Source organism: Lampetra planeri, chromosome 7 (genome assembly GCF_965212315.1).
Source record: "Lampetra planeri chromosome 7, kcLamPlan1.2.h2, whole genome shotgun sequence".
Taxonomy (NCBI): Eukaryota; Metazoa; Chordata; class Hyperoartia; order Petromyzontiformes; family Petromyzontidae; genus Lampetra; species Lampetra planeri.
The window spans coordinates 6,080,713-6,100,162 of record NC_136113.1 but is presented as its reverse complement, the minus strand read 5'-3'; the positions used below and the strand labels follow the sequence as shown (position 1 = coordinate 6,100,162).

At 40.2% G+C, this 19,450-nt stretch overlaps 1 protein-coding gene across 2 annotated transcripts; it reads left to right on the top strand.

Annotated features, from left to right (window-relative positions):
- The first annotated feature begins 982 nt into the window (after positions 1-982).
- LOC144719852 (mitotic checkpoint serine/threonine-protein kinase BUB1-like) lies at positions 983-18,717 on the top strand. 2 transcript variants are annotated; one of them, XM_078596113.1, is made up of 25 exons: positions 983-1,297; positions 2,798-2,857; positions 3,134-3,278; positions 4,175-4,371; positions 4,700-4,869; positions 5,149-5,339; positions 5,463-5,566; positions 5,801-6,045; positions 6,151-6,422; positions 7,519-7,712; positions 7,888-7,937; positions 9,077-9,247; positions 9,424-9,531; positions 9,632-9,698; positions 10,067-10,157; positions 11,005-11,188; positions 12,246-12,333; positions 12,587-12,957; positions 13,078-13,224; positions 13,321-13,430; positions 13,542-13,703; positions 16,243-16,400; positions 16,620-16,797; positions 16,889-16,995; positions 17,327-18,717. In XM_078596113.1, the coding sequence occupies exons 1-25, from the start codon at positions 1,143-1,145 to the stop codon at positions 17,526-17,528; spliced, it is 3,927 nt and encodes a 1,308-aa protein (XP_078452239.1). In that variant the 5' UTR covers positions 983-1,142; the 3' UTR covers positions 17,529-18,717. The 2 variants fall into 2 exon arrangements, with proteins under 2 accessions (XP_078452239.1, XP_078452240.1); XM_078596114.1 differs by lacking the exon at positions 983-1,297 and adding an exon at positions 2,189-2,315.
- The last annotated feature ends 733 nt before the right edge of the window (positions 18,718-19,450 follow it).

Here is a 19,450-nt window from a genome sequence, read left to right as displayed (position 1 = left end):
ATAAATGACGTCACGCGACGTTACAAAAATTCAGACCCCCCCACCTCAAATATGACGTCACAAAGCTCTGCCCCCCCCCCCCCAAATAAAACATGCTTCAAATCGCTTTAAACTATTGTCATTGTAGTGCGTATTTAATGTGGCACTACACTCTGATGTTGTAGGAGAAAACATTTATTAAAAAGTCTATTTAATTAAGTAGAACGTGTTGTCTATATTTATTTAAAGTTGCGCATTTTGATGTGACGTCACATTTCTCAACCCCCCCATAGGTGCGTGACGTCATTTATGCATGGCCCCCAAGCGTACGTACGCAGGTGGGGGGGGGGGTGTAAAAAGTCCGCGTGCGTATAGGGAGGGGGGATGGGTCAAGTTTTGACAGATTTTTTGCGTACCTACTAAATGGATGCCCCCAAACTGGACGCACGGACCAGGTTTGTACGTTTCGATTTAAAGCTTTCGTGACTGCAGGGATTCATCTTCTTGGTTCTTTCGGTAAAGTCACGTAGAAGGGAAATAATAAAATAATAAAAATAAAACATTGTATTTTATTATGTTTCACGTTTCATTTCATTTTCATTTATTAGGTATAGCCCTGTGAGCCATTCGGCTCTGGAATCACGTAGAAGGGAAATAATACAATTAAAACATTGTATTTTATTATGTTTTATTTTTATTCTTTTATTATTTCCCTTCTACGTGACTTTACCGAAAGAACCAAGAAGAGGTTTGCACGTATCTCTGAAAGTTCGTAAGTCGAGTCTTCGTAAGTCGAAGAGTCCCGGACAAATAAAAATCCTGATGACTAGAGGTAAAAACCCTCCCATCTGGCAAGCCCCATCCCTCCCCACCCCAGCTACGCACGCCCCTCCCCGTGGGAGGGGCCACACTGCCGAGCTCCTCCCACCCACCCAACGGTCGCGACCCCGGCGGACCAATCAGAAAGAGGCTCCACCTACTCCTGACCAATCAGCGGGCGGCGATTGGCGTTCGAATCTTAGCCCGGGCATCGGTTGTTGACGCTACCCAGCGGTGTTCGTCTCCGGTCAGCTTCTTCACCGCTCGCCCATATAATATCCATCTCCTTTATTGTTACTTTTTTCGGCTGATTTCGTCGGCGGGGATTGCGAGTTGCGAGCGCCATGGCGAGTGAGCTCGAGGAGGACGGCAACGGCTGGGAGCTGAGCAAGGAGAACGTGCGGCTCCTGCCCGGGGGAAGATCTGCGGCGGCCATCAACGAAGCGTTCCAAAAGCAGGAGGCGACGGACTGCGCGGAGCAGCTGCGGCGGCAGAAAATGTGAGTGGCTTTTACGTCGGCTCGACGGTGTTTGACGTCAAGTTGCGAAGGTGGTGGCGCAGTTTTTTTTTTCAGAAGCGACCTGGCCACAAATGATGCCCCCCCCCCCCCCAAAAGTGTGGACATTTATAGCAGGCAAACACGAAGGGCGTGATGTTGATTTTTGAATATGGAGGGACCCCTCCCCCCGAGGACCCTGAGAAAAATACACATGACCACGTGGACAAATAATATACAAACTCCAAATATACAGGGGCCAGGGTCTGGATCAAACCCACAACCTCCTCCTGTGCACCAGGCGAGGTAGTTAACATCTCGCCCCAGCCGTGTGGCTGCATTGGAACCACGGGCCAAATTGGCGGCAGACGATTGCCCACCACAAAGAGTGGTCGGACAATGGATTCCACGGGAATTCGTGCTGATAATCACGCTTCACCACTTGTCAGGGCTGCCGAATTTTGTTGTAAATTGCACAAATCGTTGGTCAGAAGAGTCCATAAACGCCAAGTTTGTCAGTATACTGTTTTAATGTGCTTGGCGTAGTTTGTATCTTTTTAACCAAATCATCTGTAATGTGCCCCATCTCGAAAGATATAAAATGGGTTGAATATAGATTATGATGGAATTGGCGACCATAACAGATGTGGTGGCCAGCAGAGGGCAGTGGTGCAAAATAAATCGACATTTAATCCGCCACCTTCAACGCCCACCGATCAGTGGTGAATTGGGGTCAAATATCCTCACGTTGGTTGTGGTGACATGGCCCATTGGTGGCACATTCGCCGCTTGGTGCATAGGTTCGCGATTAGAACTTCTGGTGTATTAACCATGAAATAGTGCAGTCTGCTTTTTAGTGGACGTTAAAGACCTCCCCGTAACGTTGCTCGAAGAGCACTATTCCGAAGTCATGGTACAAATAAAGAAAATACCCGGAAACTACTCCGTTTCGATTATACAATTTGGATTATACATTGCCCCTACTTCGAAAACTTGTCAGGGCCTTCCTCAAATCAACTCGGTAAGGCATTACTGGGTCAACAAGCGGAGTAATAATAAGAAACGTGTATTACATTGCGTGGGGAGGTTGTCATCCAGCAGTGGATTGGAAAAAAGGGGTCTACACGTAAAATGATACTTGGTAATGATGTTAATACAGAAGACTTAAGAAACAATTGTAAACATTTAGTGTTTCGGCAAATTTTGCATTTGAATTGTTTCTCGTCTTTACTGTAGAGTCAGCATGGGAGTCAAATTCATTTCGAGACTCGTTACATGCGTATTATTTACTCCGCTTGACAATTTTGCCGAGACTGTCACTCGAACCCAGACAGTATGCTACTTGCTCTCGGTTCTGTTATAAAATGTTTGCCTCAAAATTAAAACATTACTATTTTCAATAATTTCGCCTTCACTGAACGTTATCATGTGATTATTGGTTCAAAATTGTATGCATTATTAAACGTCGAAAACACTCTGTAATTAAGTTTGTATGTTTTCTAGAGCTTTTGAAACGGAAATACGGCTGTATTCTGGTGAAGATCCTTTGGACGTCTGGGACAGGTAGGTTTTGGTAACGTCTTTGGAATGAGAGTACAGTATATTTCTGTTTAAAATGTGTCAGCATGTGCTGTAATGTAGTATTTTTTTTACGAAATAGTGTACTTTGCATTTTTTAATGTAATTATTTTTTTATGAAACCCTTATGGTTGCTGAGAGGTCACTAAGAACATTTTAACTTTCAGGAAATGTTTACACTGCTGCTGTTAAAGGCAGTTACAGTGAATGTCGATATGGATATGCATTCTGATTATTAATTATGGCATGTTGTGATCTCAGGTATGTGAACTGGACAGTGCAGATGTTTCCTCAGGAAGGCAAAGGCAGCTGTTTGTCTGAACTGCTCGAGCAAGTCATTGACCGGTTTAAAGATGAAGCCATTTATCACAACGATATGCGTTTTGTTGGACATTGCTTAAAATTTGTAAGTACATTTCGCTAATGGCAATATTGTTCTAATTTAAAGACCAACTTCTGTATTCGTTCATAAGTTATTTTACTGTAGCATATACAACAGGATGCCCAAAAAAAAAAATCTGCATTGATATTGGGGGGCCAAATGACAAATTAGTCTTAAAATCTATTTTTTTTTATTGGGTTGTGTTGCAGATTATGGGAGGAAAAGAGCAGCAGCGTGATCCCGTTAATCTGCGAATACATTGCAAAAGGTTATGGGTAAAATTCACATGGAACAAATTTGCCATACGGTCTATTTTAAAGGATTTTAGTATTTTTGTGTTGATATTCCTTGAAATCCACGTCACCAAAATTCAAAATCATTTTCTTGTCAACAGATCACATCAACACAGCTAGTCTGTGACTAAAACAATGTTTTTTTACAAATCCAAATGTTTACATTATACCTCTAGCAGCAGCTCTGATTCTCCAGCTGTGCTTGGTCTGCAGCTTTCTCTTTGCATCCTTGTCTCCACAAATCCCCTTTGTTACAAAGAAGCACTCTTTTATGAAGCCTTACAGAGCCTTTCGTAAAATAGAAATGTAAGCTTGAATACTGTAGCAGAAATAACAGCCTTGAAGGGAAAGTTTGTTTTGTTGCACATGGCAAATACGTGTATCTGCGCAAGGCTCGAATAGTGGATTTTTTAAAGGGGTGGTGAATAGCCCCACTGCGCTTAAGAAAAGTCAGCATTGTGTACTTATAAATTTCGAATAATGGTATTCTGATGATTCCAAGTGTTCTAAATATTAATTTATTATGTATTGCTTCTGTGCTCTGTTGCATGTGACAATACTGTACTCTAAATATGTTTCAGTTAACATTAATACTGTATAAAATGAAGTGGTGTTTTGTTTTCTCAGGCCTCTTCTCTTCTGGAACCCATTGATCTGTACAACTACATGTATTCTGTTGGCATTGGAAAAAACCTTGCCAGATTTTACATTTCGTGGGCTACCGAGTATGAAATGCAAGAAAACTACAAGCAAGCATCTGATGTTATCACGAATGGAATCCAGCAAAATGCTCAGCCGCTCGACAAGTTGCATTGTTATCAAAGGTTAACTGAATTATATTTCTTATTTTTAAAGTGTTCATAACATGGTAAAAATTTGGTTCCACTTGACACAGCCACATATAGATGAAATTGGAAATTATTTGTTTACTGTCGATACAGTTACAGATGAGGGTTTGAATTTACCTTAAATGGCTACGTATATACTGTTTTGTGTTTGAAGTATATATTAATATTTTAAAACGCAAAGAGTGAAATGTAATGACCCTCGGTGTTTTTTTTATGAATGGCAATACAGAAGTATTCCAATTCTTAAATTATCAGTTCTATTTAATTCTATAAATTGCACTGAAATTATATTGAATGTTTTCAGGCAATTGGACTCATGTCTTGCACGGAGGATTATCACTCAGATGTCTGAAGCCCAAGATGAGCCAGAAGAAACGACCAGCCAGGAAGAGCAGCGCATGGCATTTGCAGCCCTAAAGGTCGTTGGGAAGAAGGCACAGGCGCCTGTCATACGTGTTGGCAGCACAGTCAGTGGTAGGTGGCGTCGAATGTACTTGATATTCAATGGGGGTCGCTAAATACTATCTGTGTAGGTATTAAGGTGATAAGTGCCTGTTATTGTGCCATTGGTTGTTAGTAAAAAGTTAATTTTGACTTATTGCGCATCTTGGCTTGGAAATAATGTAAATACAAATATTAATATTGTGATTTTGCTGTAAGAGTAGATGGGATTTGCAAAACATGCCAAATACTAAACCATCAAAGTTACATCTTGAATACTGTACTTTAAATTGTGCCATTATTGTCCATCAGGTCCACCAGGCATAATAAACATGCAACCAAAGTCTGGTCATCAGCAACAGTGCAGACAGACGTTTATACCTCTGGATGAGAAAAAGCTTGTCATGCCACCAGAAATCCTTGATGAGCAGCCATGGCTTGCCCCACCTCCCCGCACAGCCCAAGAGAATGACGTCAAGCCTAAGCCCTGGAACAAAATACGGGTAAAGATCCAGGAAAATAAATCGAATTTATCATAAAAGCACATCACTGTATCGTCCCTATGTAAAAGCTGCATGCATAGTAAGAACATTGATATGATTGTTTAATTTTCCTTTAATCACCAGTATAAGAAAAATCCTTCCGGTGGACTGCACAATGATGCTCCTTCAAGACCCAGCTTTGTTACTTATGTGGATGAGCCTGGCGCAAACCCAGACCCATCAATACCGTACGTCAGATTACTTGTTTCATATTTATGTCCAGCTATACATTACTTTCCTGGTTCAACAAGTGTAACACGCATAACTTTTGTCAATATGGTAATTGTTACATGTTTGTCAAACTTGCAAAATGTAGTATAATAACTGCTATAATGTTGATAACAAATTTGTCATTTAAGTTTGAACATTATAATCATGAGTTCACCAAGTAAATACATTTGTTATTGTGTTTTTCTGTAAAGGACTCCAAGAAAGCTCGACCCACTAACAAACAATGTGCTGAGTGCACGTAAGCCAGCTAAAAGTGAAGGTTTCCTTGAACGCATCCAGAACCATGATACAAATGATAAAACCAAGGTCATGTACTGCAAGGACAAGCTCGATGCTGGGCTGCAAGAATTCAGCATGGAGGAGCTGAGAGCAGAACGATACAAGCAGAAGATTTGCCGAAACCAGATGCTTCACCAAGATGAGAAAAAAGCCAAGGGTAAGTCCCCAATGAAGAAGAGACATACATGCATCTTCTGAAATGTTTTGCGAGCATTTGAATTACAATTGTTTATGCTATTTCTCTTTGTACATGCACCTGTAGAGAAAATGGAGGACAGTTTGCAAATGGAAAGGTTACAATTGCATAATGAGAGAGAGAAGTGTGGGATGTTGCTCGAGGAAGTCGTCAAGACACTGAATGAAATGAAGAGCATGCAGGTTTGGCCTCCAGCTGCCGGCCTACCTGTTTACTCACAGGGAATATGCACGCAGGATGAGGTGCTGTGTCAACAGGAACCTCCACTGCCACTTAGAAAGAACATTCAAGAAATGCCAAGGAAACAGAATCCTGCTGTGGTTCCATCGTTGCAAGAGGTATTTGACCAAATTGTATTTGTGGAATTTCATTGTTTTAATTTTGGGAGGCTGCAAACTATTAAAATTGTGTTTTACAGTTTCAGCTAACATGTGGAGTTGGATTAGTCTGTAAATGAAATGTCCAGGCAATATGTGACAATTTACCACTGCTCGACGCTCACCTGACAATTTCTGATGGAAAGTTACATGCTTGTGCTCATCTAGTGGAGAAATTTCGATTTAAAGCTTTCGTGACTGCAGGGATTCATCTTCTTGGTTCTTTTGGTAAAGTCACGTAGAAAGGAAATAATAAAAATAAAACATAATAAAATACAATTCTCACGACTTTTCGGCTACAACGCAAGCAGCCGTCCTCAGGTGAAGAACAGGTCTGTCGGAAAGACAGCGTCTGAATGAACACCACCAAGCTTGGCAGCATATATTTAAGCTGGGTTAGAGGAGGAAGGGCGCCTTCCTCTGTTGATATGCAAATTCCTTCGTCAAGGCCCTTCCTCTTCCAACCCAGCTTAAATATACGCTGCCAAGCTTGGTGGTGTTCATTCAGACGCTGTCTTTCCAACAGACCTGTTCTTCACCTGAGGACAGCTGCTTGCGTTGTAGCCGAAACGTCGTGAGAATTGTATTTTATTATGTTTTATTATTATTTTATTATTTCCCTTCTACGTGACTTTGCCGAAAGAACCAAGACGATAGTGGAGAAATGTGAAGCCACTGCTGGCCCATTCCAGTCGCTCATTTCATCTGCAAGTGTCGTCTGAGTGGAAATGTAACCTCCCCAGTCTGGAGCCCCAGGCTGACTTTCCAAGAGTGTTTTGGAATTATGCGTGATATAGGGTGGTGTTATGATGTGGTGTTTAGATTTTGGACACGGTGGATATAAAATGTTGAGGGATTTCTTAATGTACTCTTAAATTGTCTATTTTACATGAGGAAAAGGTGAGGTAGTTTATTGAGAATGAATTTGGCTATCTTTGAAGGAAATACTTTTAAACTTGTAAATGCATTCAGAAGTTCAAATTTGCTTTGGCATAAGTTGCGATTGCTTTGTGCATTTTCTGATGTTTGACTTTTTTGTGCGCATGTATGCTTACAGAACCAACAGCCTACTGCTCCACGCAATGTGCTGTCTGACAAGTCCACAATCAAAGTTCAAAGCTTAAACTTGAACCAATTGAGGGAACCGGAGCATTCCCCTCTGCACAAGAGATCGTGTCCCGCTTCTCTACAGTCTATCAAGCCATTCGAAGATCAATCCACAGTTGTTCAGGCACTCGACCTGGAAAATGGGTAAAATTCCATATAGGCGTGTTATTTAAAATTATACAGAGATATTTTATGTCCTCAAGTGTTGGGTGAAATGTTATGTAGTATATATGAAGTGGTGTCTGATAACTATACCTGGAAAGTATAATTTGTCATTTAATTAATGTGATATTTATAACATGTATTTGTGTTGTTACAGAAATGAGATGCATAAGTCGAATGAAAACAGCTTTCCATCAGAAGACAATGGTAAGTGTTTAATTTTACATTTATATTTGTGAATATCTACATGTAAATTGACTTCCCACAGCACGTTTTAAAAGATGGACATTTATTTTTTGATTTAAAGCGTTCGTGACTGCAAGGATTCATATTCTTGGTTCTTTTGGTAAAGTCGCGTATTGTTTCCCTTCTACGTCACTTTACCGAAAGAACCAAGAATATGGACATTTATGTTGAGCACATTTTAGTTGAGTAGTTTTAAGTAAATTGTATTTAAATAGGTGAGAACTCGACCATGATATTCTCATTTGCAACAGTTTCCTGGGGCATTAGTCTGCCAGTAGGGGGGCACCGATTGCTAAGTAATAATCCCAATTGAGTAATTTTCGGATTTAAAAAATGTTAATTCTTGACACTGCAACACAATGGCCTATTCTTACAATTGATGTCCACGGGATCTTTAACGTCCACTTTGAAGCAAACAGCACATTTTTGGATTATTACAGTAAAAGGGCATCCACTGGATTCCAACTGTTAACCTCTACAACAAGCGACGAATGTGCTACCGCTAGGCCATGTCACCACCAGTAGATGTAGAGAATATGGCTGTTATTTGCAGGATGATTTCAAGCACATACACGGCACATAACAGAAATTCAGATTTATTCTCCCAGCCTGATATCACTTAATTTCAGCACATTCACTGTCCATCGTTTGTCCAATACTATGTTTGTGTATTACGAAATGTATGAGCTTAGGCATCCGATGATATTCCATACACAATTGACTGGAGCTAGAACCACTGGATCTCTGGGTGGCCATAGAGCTTGTGTTGGTAGTCACAAAACTGGGCTGGTATTGGTAGGTACTGGTGGCTGCGATCGGGTGTGGTGGTGTACTTTTGAAATCCATGCTTGGGTGGTAAGTTTAGTGAATTGTGTAAAGATCGTATGCATGATACTCATTTGCAGGGGCAGTGATATGCCTACAGGTTCCAGTACAACGAGGCTGCTGGATTTTTGCATGTTAATATCACATTGTTTTCGTGAGGGTCCTCTAGTTTACTCATGCACAAAAGTGTTGCTCAAGTATGTTAAATCTGACCATTCCACGGTGAATACAATTATACGAACAGTTTGGTATATATTTGTGCTGAATCCATTTAGAATCTTTGGCCAAGAAAGCAAACCCAAACAGCAGTGTACTCCAAAGGAGCCAGGAGGCAAACACATCGGCTGTGACACCCAAGCAACTGAGTGCCGGGCCTTCGTCCAACCTCACTTCCCCATCACCCTACAGACAGCAGGACCCCACGTTCAATACTAAAGAAGCAATGGGTATGTGCACTGATATCCTCACATATTTCAGTCATGATTAATCTATACAAAAAGATGACTACATAAACTATTTAACATTTTGTAATGCTTTTTGACAATAAAGAATATCAACATTCACTTAATAAAATTTTGGAAAAAGGATAATTGTGGTAATTTTATTTTTGTTATGTCATTAGGGTTTATCATGTCCATATTCAGTGGAGCACCTGTGGCCAATGATGAGGATGATGTCTTTGGCAACCAAGATATCCGGATGTTTGAAGCACTTTGCAGCAAGCAGGCTGGTGGGTTCAACATTAATTGGTCATGCTGATTGCACGATAGTTTTTATTTGGTATCTTGGTAATTTTATGGGTATTAATATTTTCACTTTTCATTTTCCAGATGAGCCACCGAATGCATTTGCAAAAAATGCATTTACAATCTTTGAAGAAAGTTTAATCACGAACAGGTATAGTATGATTTGTAATATTTTATATCAAACTCATGGGAAGGCCAATGAGATTCAAAGATAATACATAACTTGAGTATACTCATCCCCCAGAAATTTGAATTATATTTGTGCAATTAAACAAATTCTAACAGTATTTTGCACAATGTTTCACAGTAGTTTCGTGAGTCAAGGGTAACATTAGCAAAATAGCAGTAGTTTTTAACATTTGTTGTGTTAAGTTTGTCCTTGCCTTGCACCTCCGATTAACACTGCTGGCTACGTACGGCTAGAAAGAAGTTGAACATGCAATAATGATGAGTCTATGTTTTGTGCACTGTCTCAAGTTTCTTTGGGCAGTCATATTAATGTAGTGTGCTTGTGTTCAGGTCCGACGTGAAGAAAAATCTGGATGAACCCAGCAGTCCTGAATATATGCATGCAGCTGCAGGCCATGAAAATAACCCCAGTCAAAAGAGTGTAAGTGTTTTAATTTAAGAAGGATATTGTTTTTCTACAAAAATAAATACTTTAGTTGCTTGTTTTTGTGTTTTAATGTTTAACTCCTTTCGCACTGTACGTAGCCAACTGCTAATTTGAGGTGTGGGTGTTTTGTATACAGTAGTTTATATTAAGAGTATTTAAAATCTGTATTGAACCAGGATAAAATATCCGATTTGTATAAATAAAATTTACTTAACAGAAATATATTGTTACATGTACCTAAATTCATAGCCGTCGACCCTTTATCAGTGCCTACCTCATATACTGTCCAATTCAGATCTTATTGGTCACCCCGTGCCCTTATAAATCTCAACGTTCATCCTACAAAGTCCCATCACAAGGGAGAAACACAAACAAATAGACCAAAAAAATTGCCCATATTTAAACGTCTGTATCTCGTATGGACCTCAACTCCATTTCCCTGTACAAGAATACGGGTAAACTGTATGGATTGACAGGTATGCAAATTGTTACTTTTATACTGATGCATGTCGATTCCCATTAAAGGAAGTTGTTATCTATGTATCATAATTGTAAATAAATAATACACTGGAAGGTAACACCAGTGGCTATTGTTTTTCCATAATACAGTATAGAGATTGACTGCGTTCTTTCATCCAGTATTATGATTTTATGTTGATGCAACAGCCAAGGGATTGCTATTTGAGTAGTTGATTAGGTGTTAGGTTTTTTAGTCAGAATAGATTATTGCTTTGGATGTGGTAATTTAAATATCTTTGACATGTAACAATACAAATTTTACATTGTGAATTTCAAAAATAATGTTCCCCCACAACACTTGTTGTCTCAAATGCCATAACAGGAGGACCTTGATGGGTTTGACCCGATGATGTGGAACCATACGACAGACGCCATGGCACCACCGAATCAGACGCTTGGATGGATCCCGGAAAACACACGGCAATTTGCTCAGCTGGCTCCACTGATGTCCACACCCTTCTCAGTGTGCCAGGACACACACGACGATGCAGATGAGAACTCAGAAAGTAATAAGAGCAATACAATTGTTCCAAATTTTTCATGACTGTAGATTTTAACATAGTTGCTGGCCATTTCAACTTTGCATTTTATTTATAGGCTTTATAGATGAATTATAAAAAAAAAACAATTTTGGTTACATGGTGTAGGTATGTAATTTTTACGTACTAACCTGCCACCATCTGACAGCCAATCAAATCAAGTTGCCTCGATATGACTAAAAATAAACAGTCACGTTGCCTAATCAATCAGGAGGGCTGATGGTTGGTGGTGTGTATTGCGTTGCGCTGGCGTTCGACCACTCGGAGCCCTGGCTGTTAGGGATGTCAACTTTTTTATTACTCCCTGAGCTGACACCATCCACCCCAGGTAGAGGGGAGTTACAGCCGTGGAGCAGGCTACCACAAAGAACATCAACCAAATAAGAATCAACACAAGATCACCCACACACATCTACTCACACCTACGGTCCCTACCGCTTTCCCGAGACACACACAGAAGCATTTGAGGGGGGGGGGAGAAAAGGTGGGTTGTCCACCTCCCCTACGCAACTCTGCTTCAGAGTTCTGACGTTCCTCCAGGGGTTTTTCTCTCCCCTATGCAACTCTGCTTTGCAGAGTACCCCTCTTCTAGGGGTTTCCCCTATGCAACAGCTCATTGTTTGGTCCCTGTAAGAGGGGTCCGTCTATAAATAGCCTACGTTGCCCTAGAACTGGTTGGCGTGTTCTCTCCCAAAACCCGTTCCCACACCGGTCTGACCACGCTATCTCCAGCTCACGGGGTAGGCTTCACGCACTACGCCACAAACATTAATCAACTTTGCATGGTACATGCTACAAGTTATTTTGTCTGTGAATATCTACTTTGCACCAATTCCTTTAAGCTGCACAAAAAAATGTATAGCACTAAAAATGCTGAAGAATTCGCAAGACCAAAAATTATTTAAGTTTGGTTTGAGCATTTTAGCACCAGTGATGATAATGGACAGCTCAACTTGTCAAAACTCATTGCACATATAAAATGGCCAGTTATTTTGAGTATGCATATATGCTTCTGGTCTTGCAGATAAGTTGATGAAGCCGGATATGCAACGTCCTTACCAAGGCATCTCCTGCTTTATGAGAACTTACACATCTCCGCAGAAACGGCTCAGGTTAGTCATCTCAAAACATAATTACGTTTTGTATTAGTTTATTTGTTTCATGTTGAGGACATAACTAAAATATTGAACCATTATTAAAATGTATCTGTATAATCTGATTCTAAAAGTATCACTGTTATCCCATTGTGTTAAACAAAATAACTTTGAATCGGAAACCAAATAGGTTTTTACCTTGATGAGAATTATTTAACATGAGATGTCAAGTGCAGCATGTTTAAAGTGTTTTTTTTTCTCACCTTTGCAGCCCAATTGGCGAGATCAGCAACGAGACCGCACGTTCTTCATCGTCGTCATCCTGTGCATCCATCACCTCTTTAAAGACGACACCCAACACAGACAGTATCGACCCACAAGCAAAGTCAGCAACACCAGTCCAGTCTGATACCGTTAAGATTTTGTTTGAAGGGGATACAAAACCAGAAGAGACGGTGGCCACACTGTCAAGCCAATCTTGCATGGACAAAAACGTGGTAATGCCCTCTTCTCTACCTAGTGCTCCGAGATTGAAACCAGAATCTCAAAGCAGTTTTCGACACTCAGTAGTTGATGAGAATGCAGAAAACAAAGCTATGCACTTGAAGGATAACCTGCTAAAGGAACCACAGCAAATTCAAAGTAAGTCCTAGTATTTTCATTATACAAACTCCAATGTTGCAGCACATTGAAAAATGGTGTAACCAATGCCCCATATGCATATAGCGGTATAACTTGACATTTTATATTTTTGCCATACAGGTGGATGTATTGTGGAGAGGCCTTGGAACCCAGTGCTGATTGAATCTCTGCTCTCACAGCTGAAGACACCTTTAGAGTCTTTACCCAATTTCTTCTGCAGTAATGAATGCATTCCCAACATAAATCTGACATCTAAACTTCAGCTTGGTAAGTGTGTGTATATATTGTTTTAATGTCTAATTTGTAAAAAGCTGTTACAAATGTGCATATGATGTATAATTAATCATGCGTGATGTATTGCAGGGCCCACAATGTACCATGTGCAATCCTTAGTCGGGGATGGTGCTTTCGCCAAAGTGTATTGTGCTGTTGCCTCCAAACCTGATGGATTCGATGAGAAAGTTGCATTGAAGGTACTGGAGTTTTCATTTGTTTTTTTGCAACATTTTCAATAACACATGCTAAAACTGTTTGCTGCTGAAGTAAGGAGAATAAACATTTTGTCTGGTTGTGTTTCTGTTCAGGTTCAGATGCCAGCTCACCCGTGGGAGTTTTACATGTGTACTCAGTTGAAGGCACGGTTAAGCCCTGTTAATTTGGACCTCTTCATTAATGTGAACTCGGAGCATATATACCAAAACGGCAGCATCCTGATTGGGGAGTTGCATACCTGCGGATCACTCCTGGTGGGTACACTCAAGGCTGGATTATGGACTGGGCCAGTGGGGCCAGTGCCCCAGGGCCTCTGACTGCCAGGGGGCCTCCAAGCCTCAGGTCTCGCGCGGTGCGTGGCCCAAGACTTCATAAGGAAGTTGAAGGCCAGGGCCCTCAGTGTGCACAGTGCAAGCTGACCACTAGGCCTCTGGGTGCTTATAGCGCGAGCTGACCACTAGGGTCCCCCAGATCCCTCTGTTTACAATGTGAGGGCCCTCAGACCTATTGGTGTTTAAAACGTGAGCTGACCACTAGGGCCCGCAGGCCCCTCGGTGCATATATCGAGCCCCTTGTTACATACAGAGCATGCTTAAAACGAGAGCCTCTTGGAGTATAGTGCTGTACAACTGAGCCACTGGTTGGCACGCAACAATATGCTGTGCCATGATACAATATTCACCAACAAGTCAGTTCATTCTGCATAACAGGACAGTTTGAAGGGTGTAATATTATGGCAAGCCTTTTGTTATTTGACTTACTGTAACTAACTGTGCCTTTATTTTAGCTAGCTGCCAATTTTCCCTAGTAAGCTGCCCATATGATTCAGCTTGTTAGCAGAAATTAGTTGGTTAGCTGGCATTTTGCCAGCTAGCTGCCCTTACAACCAAATTAGCTGCACTAAAAAGCCAACTAGTGAGACGAGGGCTCGTCGTTTGTTGAGAGCTTAGCCGTTGACAAATCAATTATTAAAAATACACTGAGGTTTTGTGAAACATAAACATAAAAAAAATGGCAAAAGCTATATTATTTTCATACACTAACGCATATATGAGACCCAATCCATACTTAAAGATTAAGGAAAACTCCATTAATTTTTTCCATAGACCGATCCATGGAAGTAGATAATGCTAACATTGACATGCAAATTGTCGCACAGCTCTTAGGAGGTCTTTTTTCCCCCCCTCCCCATCGATGGGATGTGGCCTATGTGCATAGTCTCCACCAAGTAATTTCACTGACTTATCAGAAATCTTGGGTTCAGCCAATAAAAAAAAGTTTTCTTTTTTTATTTAAAGCAACGTAATTATCTGTGTCAGGCAGGTATATAAGACATTTCTTGATAGGAAAAGCGACAGACAGATGCCTGTTTCTTTCTTGATACACCACAGTAATATAGTCAGACTTTTAAAAAAAAAATTTAAACAACAGCCTTTTTAAAGGCTATTTCAACAATTCCTCCTAAGGGCTATTTTCTAACTGCCTTTTTAAAGGATTAGGGTTATTTTATATGCTTTTCTATGTTTTTCCTTGATCTACTCAAAGCTGCCTTTAGGTACAAGTCGACTATAAAATACTACCACTTGATTGTATTTTCCAACAACAGTATTTTAAGGGTGTTGTCATTAACTAATAATTGAATTAATATATTTATAATAAATATTGAGATATGCTATAAATAAATTCATATAATTAGCATACTAGTTATGAAATATGGACCACAAAAGTTGGAGAGAAATGAGATACTCGAATTGAGGCTGCTGGACTATGTGCTAAATTGTACAACTTAGAGATGGTGTTCATGGCACATTTCTGGGACGTCATATTTGACCGGTTCCATGCTACAATCATGCACCTACAGAAAAGTGACATTGACATCTCTGTAGCAGAACAGCTTTTGTCTTCGTTGAGGGATTTTGTGGCGGGACAGCGAGACCAGTTTGAGGCTTTTGAAAGGGAAGCCTTAAACGTGACAAGTGTCTCAGTCATATAAGCATGATCTTCAGCAAAAGAGGAAACGCAAAACATTTGCAGATGAGAGCTCAGAGCCAGGTGTGACACTTGAGGGGAGGGAGAAGTTCAAAATAGAATCATTGTATGTGGTCATTGATAAGCTAGTGGCATGCCTTGAACATCGCTTGGACGCTTACAAACGTTTGACCAGTCTCTTTGGAGTTCTGTTTGTCAGATCAGGTGTCTAACAGTGATGTCCTAGTGGAAAAAGGTAAATGCACTCTTCGCTGCATAACCATCAGACCTGGACATGAACTTAGCTAATTAACTCATCCAATTCAAGTCCTTCATGTCTGATTCTGAGGGTGAGAAGTGCCCAACTAAATTGCTAGAGACGTTGCAGGCACTTAATCTGCAGTCAGTGTTCCCCAATGTTTTTGTGGCACTTCGGATTTTTATAACTTTGCCAGTGACAAACTACCAGGGTGAGCGGACATTTTTTATTTTAGGCAGAATAAAAAATGAACTGCAGAGTAGCATGTGCTCATTGTCACTTATGTCAATAGTCAGACAGCTAGATTTTGATGATCTAGTGGATGATTTTGCAAGGAGGAAGGCAAAGACACCAATATAGGAAAGCAGGGGGGCCTCCAAAAGACATGTGCCCAGGGGCCTCGTGGGACCACATGATCCGGCCCTGGTTACACTGCAAAAATGCTATGACACGAAGGATAATGCGATCTAACCCAAAAACCTTTATTATGAAGGATAACGATATCTATTTTACATGTTCAAGTGACAAAAATAAAAATGTAATATTGCAATCTTAAATTTGTTCAGGATGTTGCAAATTGGTTGCATCAGCAAACTGCAAAGATTTCCCATCAAGCATTACTGCTCTACATGGCAACCACTATGTTATATGTGGTGGAGCAGCTACACATGGCAGGCATCATCCATACGGACATCAAGCCGGACAACTTTGTGCTAACTAACAGGTGTGTACTCTCTTCATTGTTGCATGAATCGATTTCATACACCAAATTGGCAGCTGCAGAGAACTGAGAAATATTAAAGCATAGTGCTGCAGTATGCTTGTCAAAACCTTTTGTCATAAATACATTTCAAATCATTCCATGGATATGCAACATCCTGATAATGTAGTAATCTTAAATTATATGCGTCATTTGTATATGTTGATGTATGCTCCATTACAGGAACAATAGGTGGTCATACAACATTGAAGACTGCCTCTCCTCCAGGCTGGTGCTGATTGACTTCGGCCAGAGCATTGACCTCAGTCTCTTTCCTTCTGGCACGGTCTTCAAAGGCTCCTCAGAGACCTCTGCTTTTCAGTGCATTGAGATGTTGACTGACCAACCATGGAAGTTCCAGGTAAACCACTCTTCAATCTGGTTTCAAATATGTGCTAAACGTTAATCTAGTTTCTCTATATTTTAAACTAATCATTTGTTTTGTCTTGTAGCCCGATTACTTTGGCATTGCCAGCACAATGCACTGCCTGATTTTTGGAAAGTACATGGAGGTCTACAAAGATGGAGATCTGTGGAAAATGAAAAGTACCTTAAAAAGGTGAGCTTGATAATGGTTCAAAGTTTTATGTGTACATATATTGCAATGTGATTAGTTTTTTTGAAGCCATTGAAAGTTGCTTTTATTTGCTTGGAAAATTTACACTTGCATGAATGCATACTGAATTCCTAAGCATTTTTGTGGAGTATATTTCTGACATGTCAATGTTAACGCCGAGGATCCATGTCTCTTGCTTGAAAGATCACGTTGAAAATATTTTAAATACTCTTAAAATATGCAATAGAATTACATTGCAAACCCTTAATACGTTATAAAATTGGAGTATAACATCTTTATCATGGGTGATGTCTTGCTGATGGGATTGTTCCAGGTGGCACTTTCCAGTGTGGAACCACTTCTTCTCCACGCTGTTGAATGCACGAGACTGCCACTCTACAAACATCTTGGTGGACCTGCGCGCGCACTTGCTGCAGTTCATGAAGAATGATGAACGTACCTTTCAGAGCTACCTGATGTCCGTCTGGCGGGACTTCTGTGCCTATCTGAATCAGAAAGTAGTGCACAAGAAATGAAGAATGTCTTTCCTCCTAAACATGTGCCTGCATTAAAGTGATATGCTCTCAATAAGAGTTATGTTATATCTGTGGACAAGCACCAATACGATAGTGTTCATTTTTGGAACATAGTGATCATTTGGAAGTAAACATAACAGGAGTAAATTTAATGAAAACGAATCCAATATCTGTCTACTGCTCGATGAAGGTAACTTTTCCCATACCTATTTTACTAAGCCCTGAATTCCAGGCGTGCTGTTTATTTACCTACATTTCAGTTGAATGTGGCATTGGTTTCACTTATGTGTGCAGTTAAGAAATGTTTTTTACATTGTATAAACAAGCTAGGTGTACGTTAAAATGTTTCCTGTTAACACTTTGGTTCTATTCTGATAAAGCCTAAATGTCATTTGCATAAAACCGAAGTATGTGTCCCATTGTTTTTGGTATATATTTTGAAATGTGGGAGTTTAACATAAGGCAGTGGTTATCGATATTTTAGTTAATTAGGCCCCCAAATCAAGACTACTGGTGATTAACGCACCCCCCCCCCACCCCAGGTTATTATGGCCACAATATAAAATCACGTCCTCTGCAGTGTTGGCAAGGCATTTGTTTGAAGTGTTTTCTTGAGCCTTTTCACCGCAATTTGGCACTAAAGTTTCCCGTGCGCATTCTAAATGTATTCTGCGCAGTTGCCATTCCACAGCCTGAAAAGGCTTTCATAGGTGTATAATCCTGACTTGAGGTGTTGCATGCAACCAACTACGGCTTGTCTAGATTCGCTTCCACGGCATACTTTTCAGTGTGCAGAGCTTTGATGCTGCAAACATACTTCTACAGTTGTAATTTAGAAGTGTTTTGATTTTACTCATATACTAAAAAAAAACATTCTGGCTGGATTCCTGGCTTGTGCGAGCTTTGGTGATGTTAGTGTGTACATCTTCATGATGTCACCTGCATCCCCACAGCGTTGAGCCAGATTCGTGCGTGCAGACGTCAACCCCCCGACTCTCCACCTCGGCCGTGTATCCCGCGCGGGTAGTGTGCGTATAGAAAATTGTAACATGTCCCCCAAATGATTACAGTCTGAAAATGTTATCCGTATAATACGGTTTTCAAGTTGGCTATGATTGTTTGACGCAATTTCAAGATTTTTTTAAGAGTTTGCTCAAATAAAACGTTACTATTGTTTTAAGTGTAAAAATGGTTTGACTTTAACGTGTATGTGTGGAACGTGCTGTGCTTGTGATAAATTAGCTCTTACAATATTTTTAAATCCTTTATATTAAGTTCACTTGCTTGCGTGCTTACGACCGTGCAAATCTTTTGGTCGTTTTTTAACCCACTTCCCGTGATCCAATCGAGCTGACATTTTGCACACAGACTCGTTGTGCGTGACAATTTATTTTCGTGAAAATTTTTTTCAAAAATTTTCCACTTTTTAGGAATTTTTTTTTCATATTTAATCTAAAATACCAATGTCATAAAAATGAAACTCTTACTCAAGAAAAACAAATTAATAATAAAATAAAACCGATGCCACGCATATAAAGGATTTATAGTGAAAAACTTTGTTTTTACAGGTAAATTTTTTTTCATTTAAAAAGTACTATTGGGAAGTACCCGGCTTTGCCCGGGCGAAAAATATATTTCAAAACTTCTCTTAAATTTTTTACATATACATACACAGACACTAAGCTATTGTTAAAGCCCGGTGGTCCGTTTGTCCATTCCTCCACCAACGAAATTATAAGAGGCTTGCAGAAGTCCAAAAAGTAATAGAAAGTTGGGGGTAAATAGTTTATTTAAAAGGTTTCTGAAAATTCTCGACCCCCCCCCCCCCTCAAATAGTAGATTTATCCCCCACATAGGTATATATACCTACACACCCTACATGCAACAAAGTTGTATCTACTGACTACAGTAGTAGCTACTGA

Bases quoted from the DNA above. Each gene is read 5' to 3' on its own strand.
- LOC144719852 (XM_078596113.1), top strand. From the start codon at position 1,143: ATGGCGAGTGAGCTCGAGGAGGACGGCAACGGCTGGGAGCTGAGCAAG. The intron at 4,372-4,699 runs GTTAACTGAATT...GAATGTTTTCAG, and splicing joins AAGTTGCATTGTTATCAAAG to GCAATTGGACTCATGTCTTG. The intron at 13,431-13,541 runs GTACTGGAGTTT...GTTTCTGTTCAG, and splicing joins ATGAGAAAGTTGCATTGAAG to GTTCAGATGCCAGCTCACCC.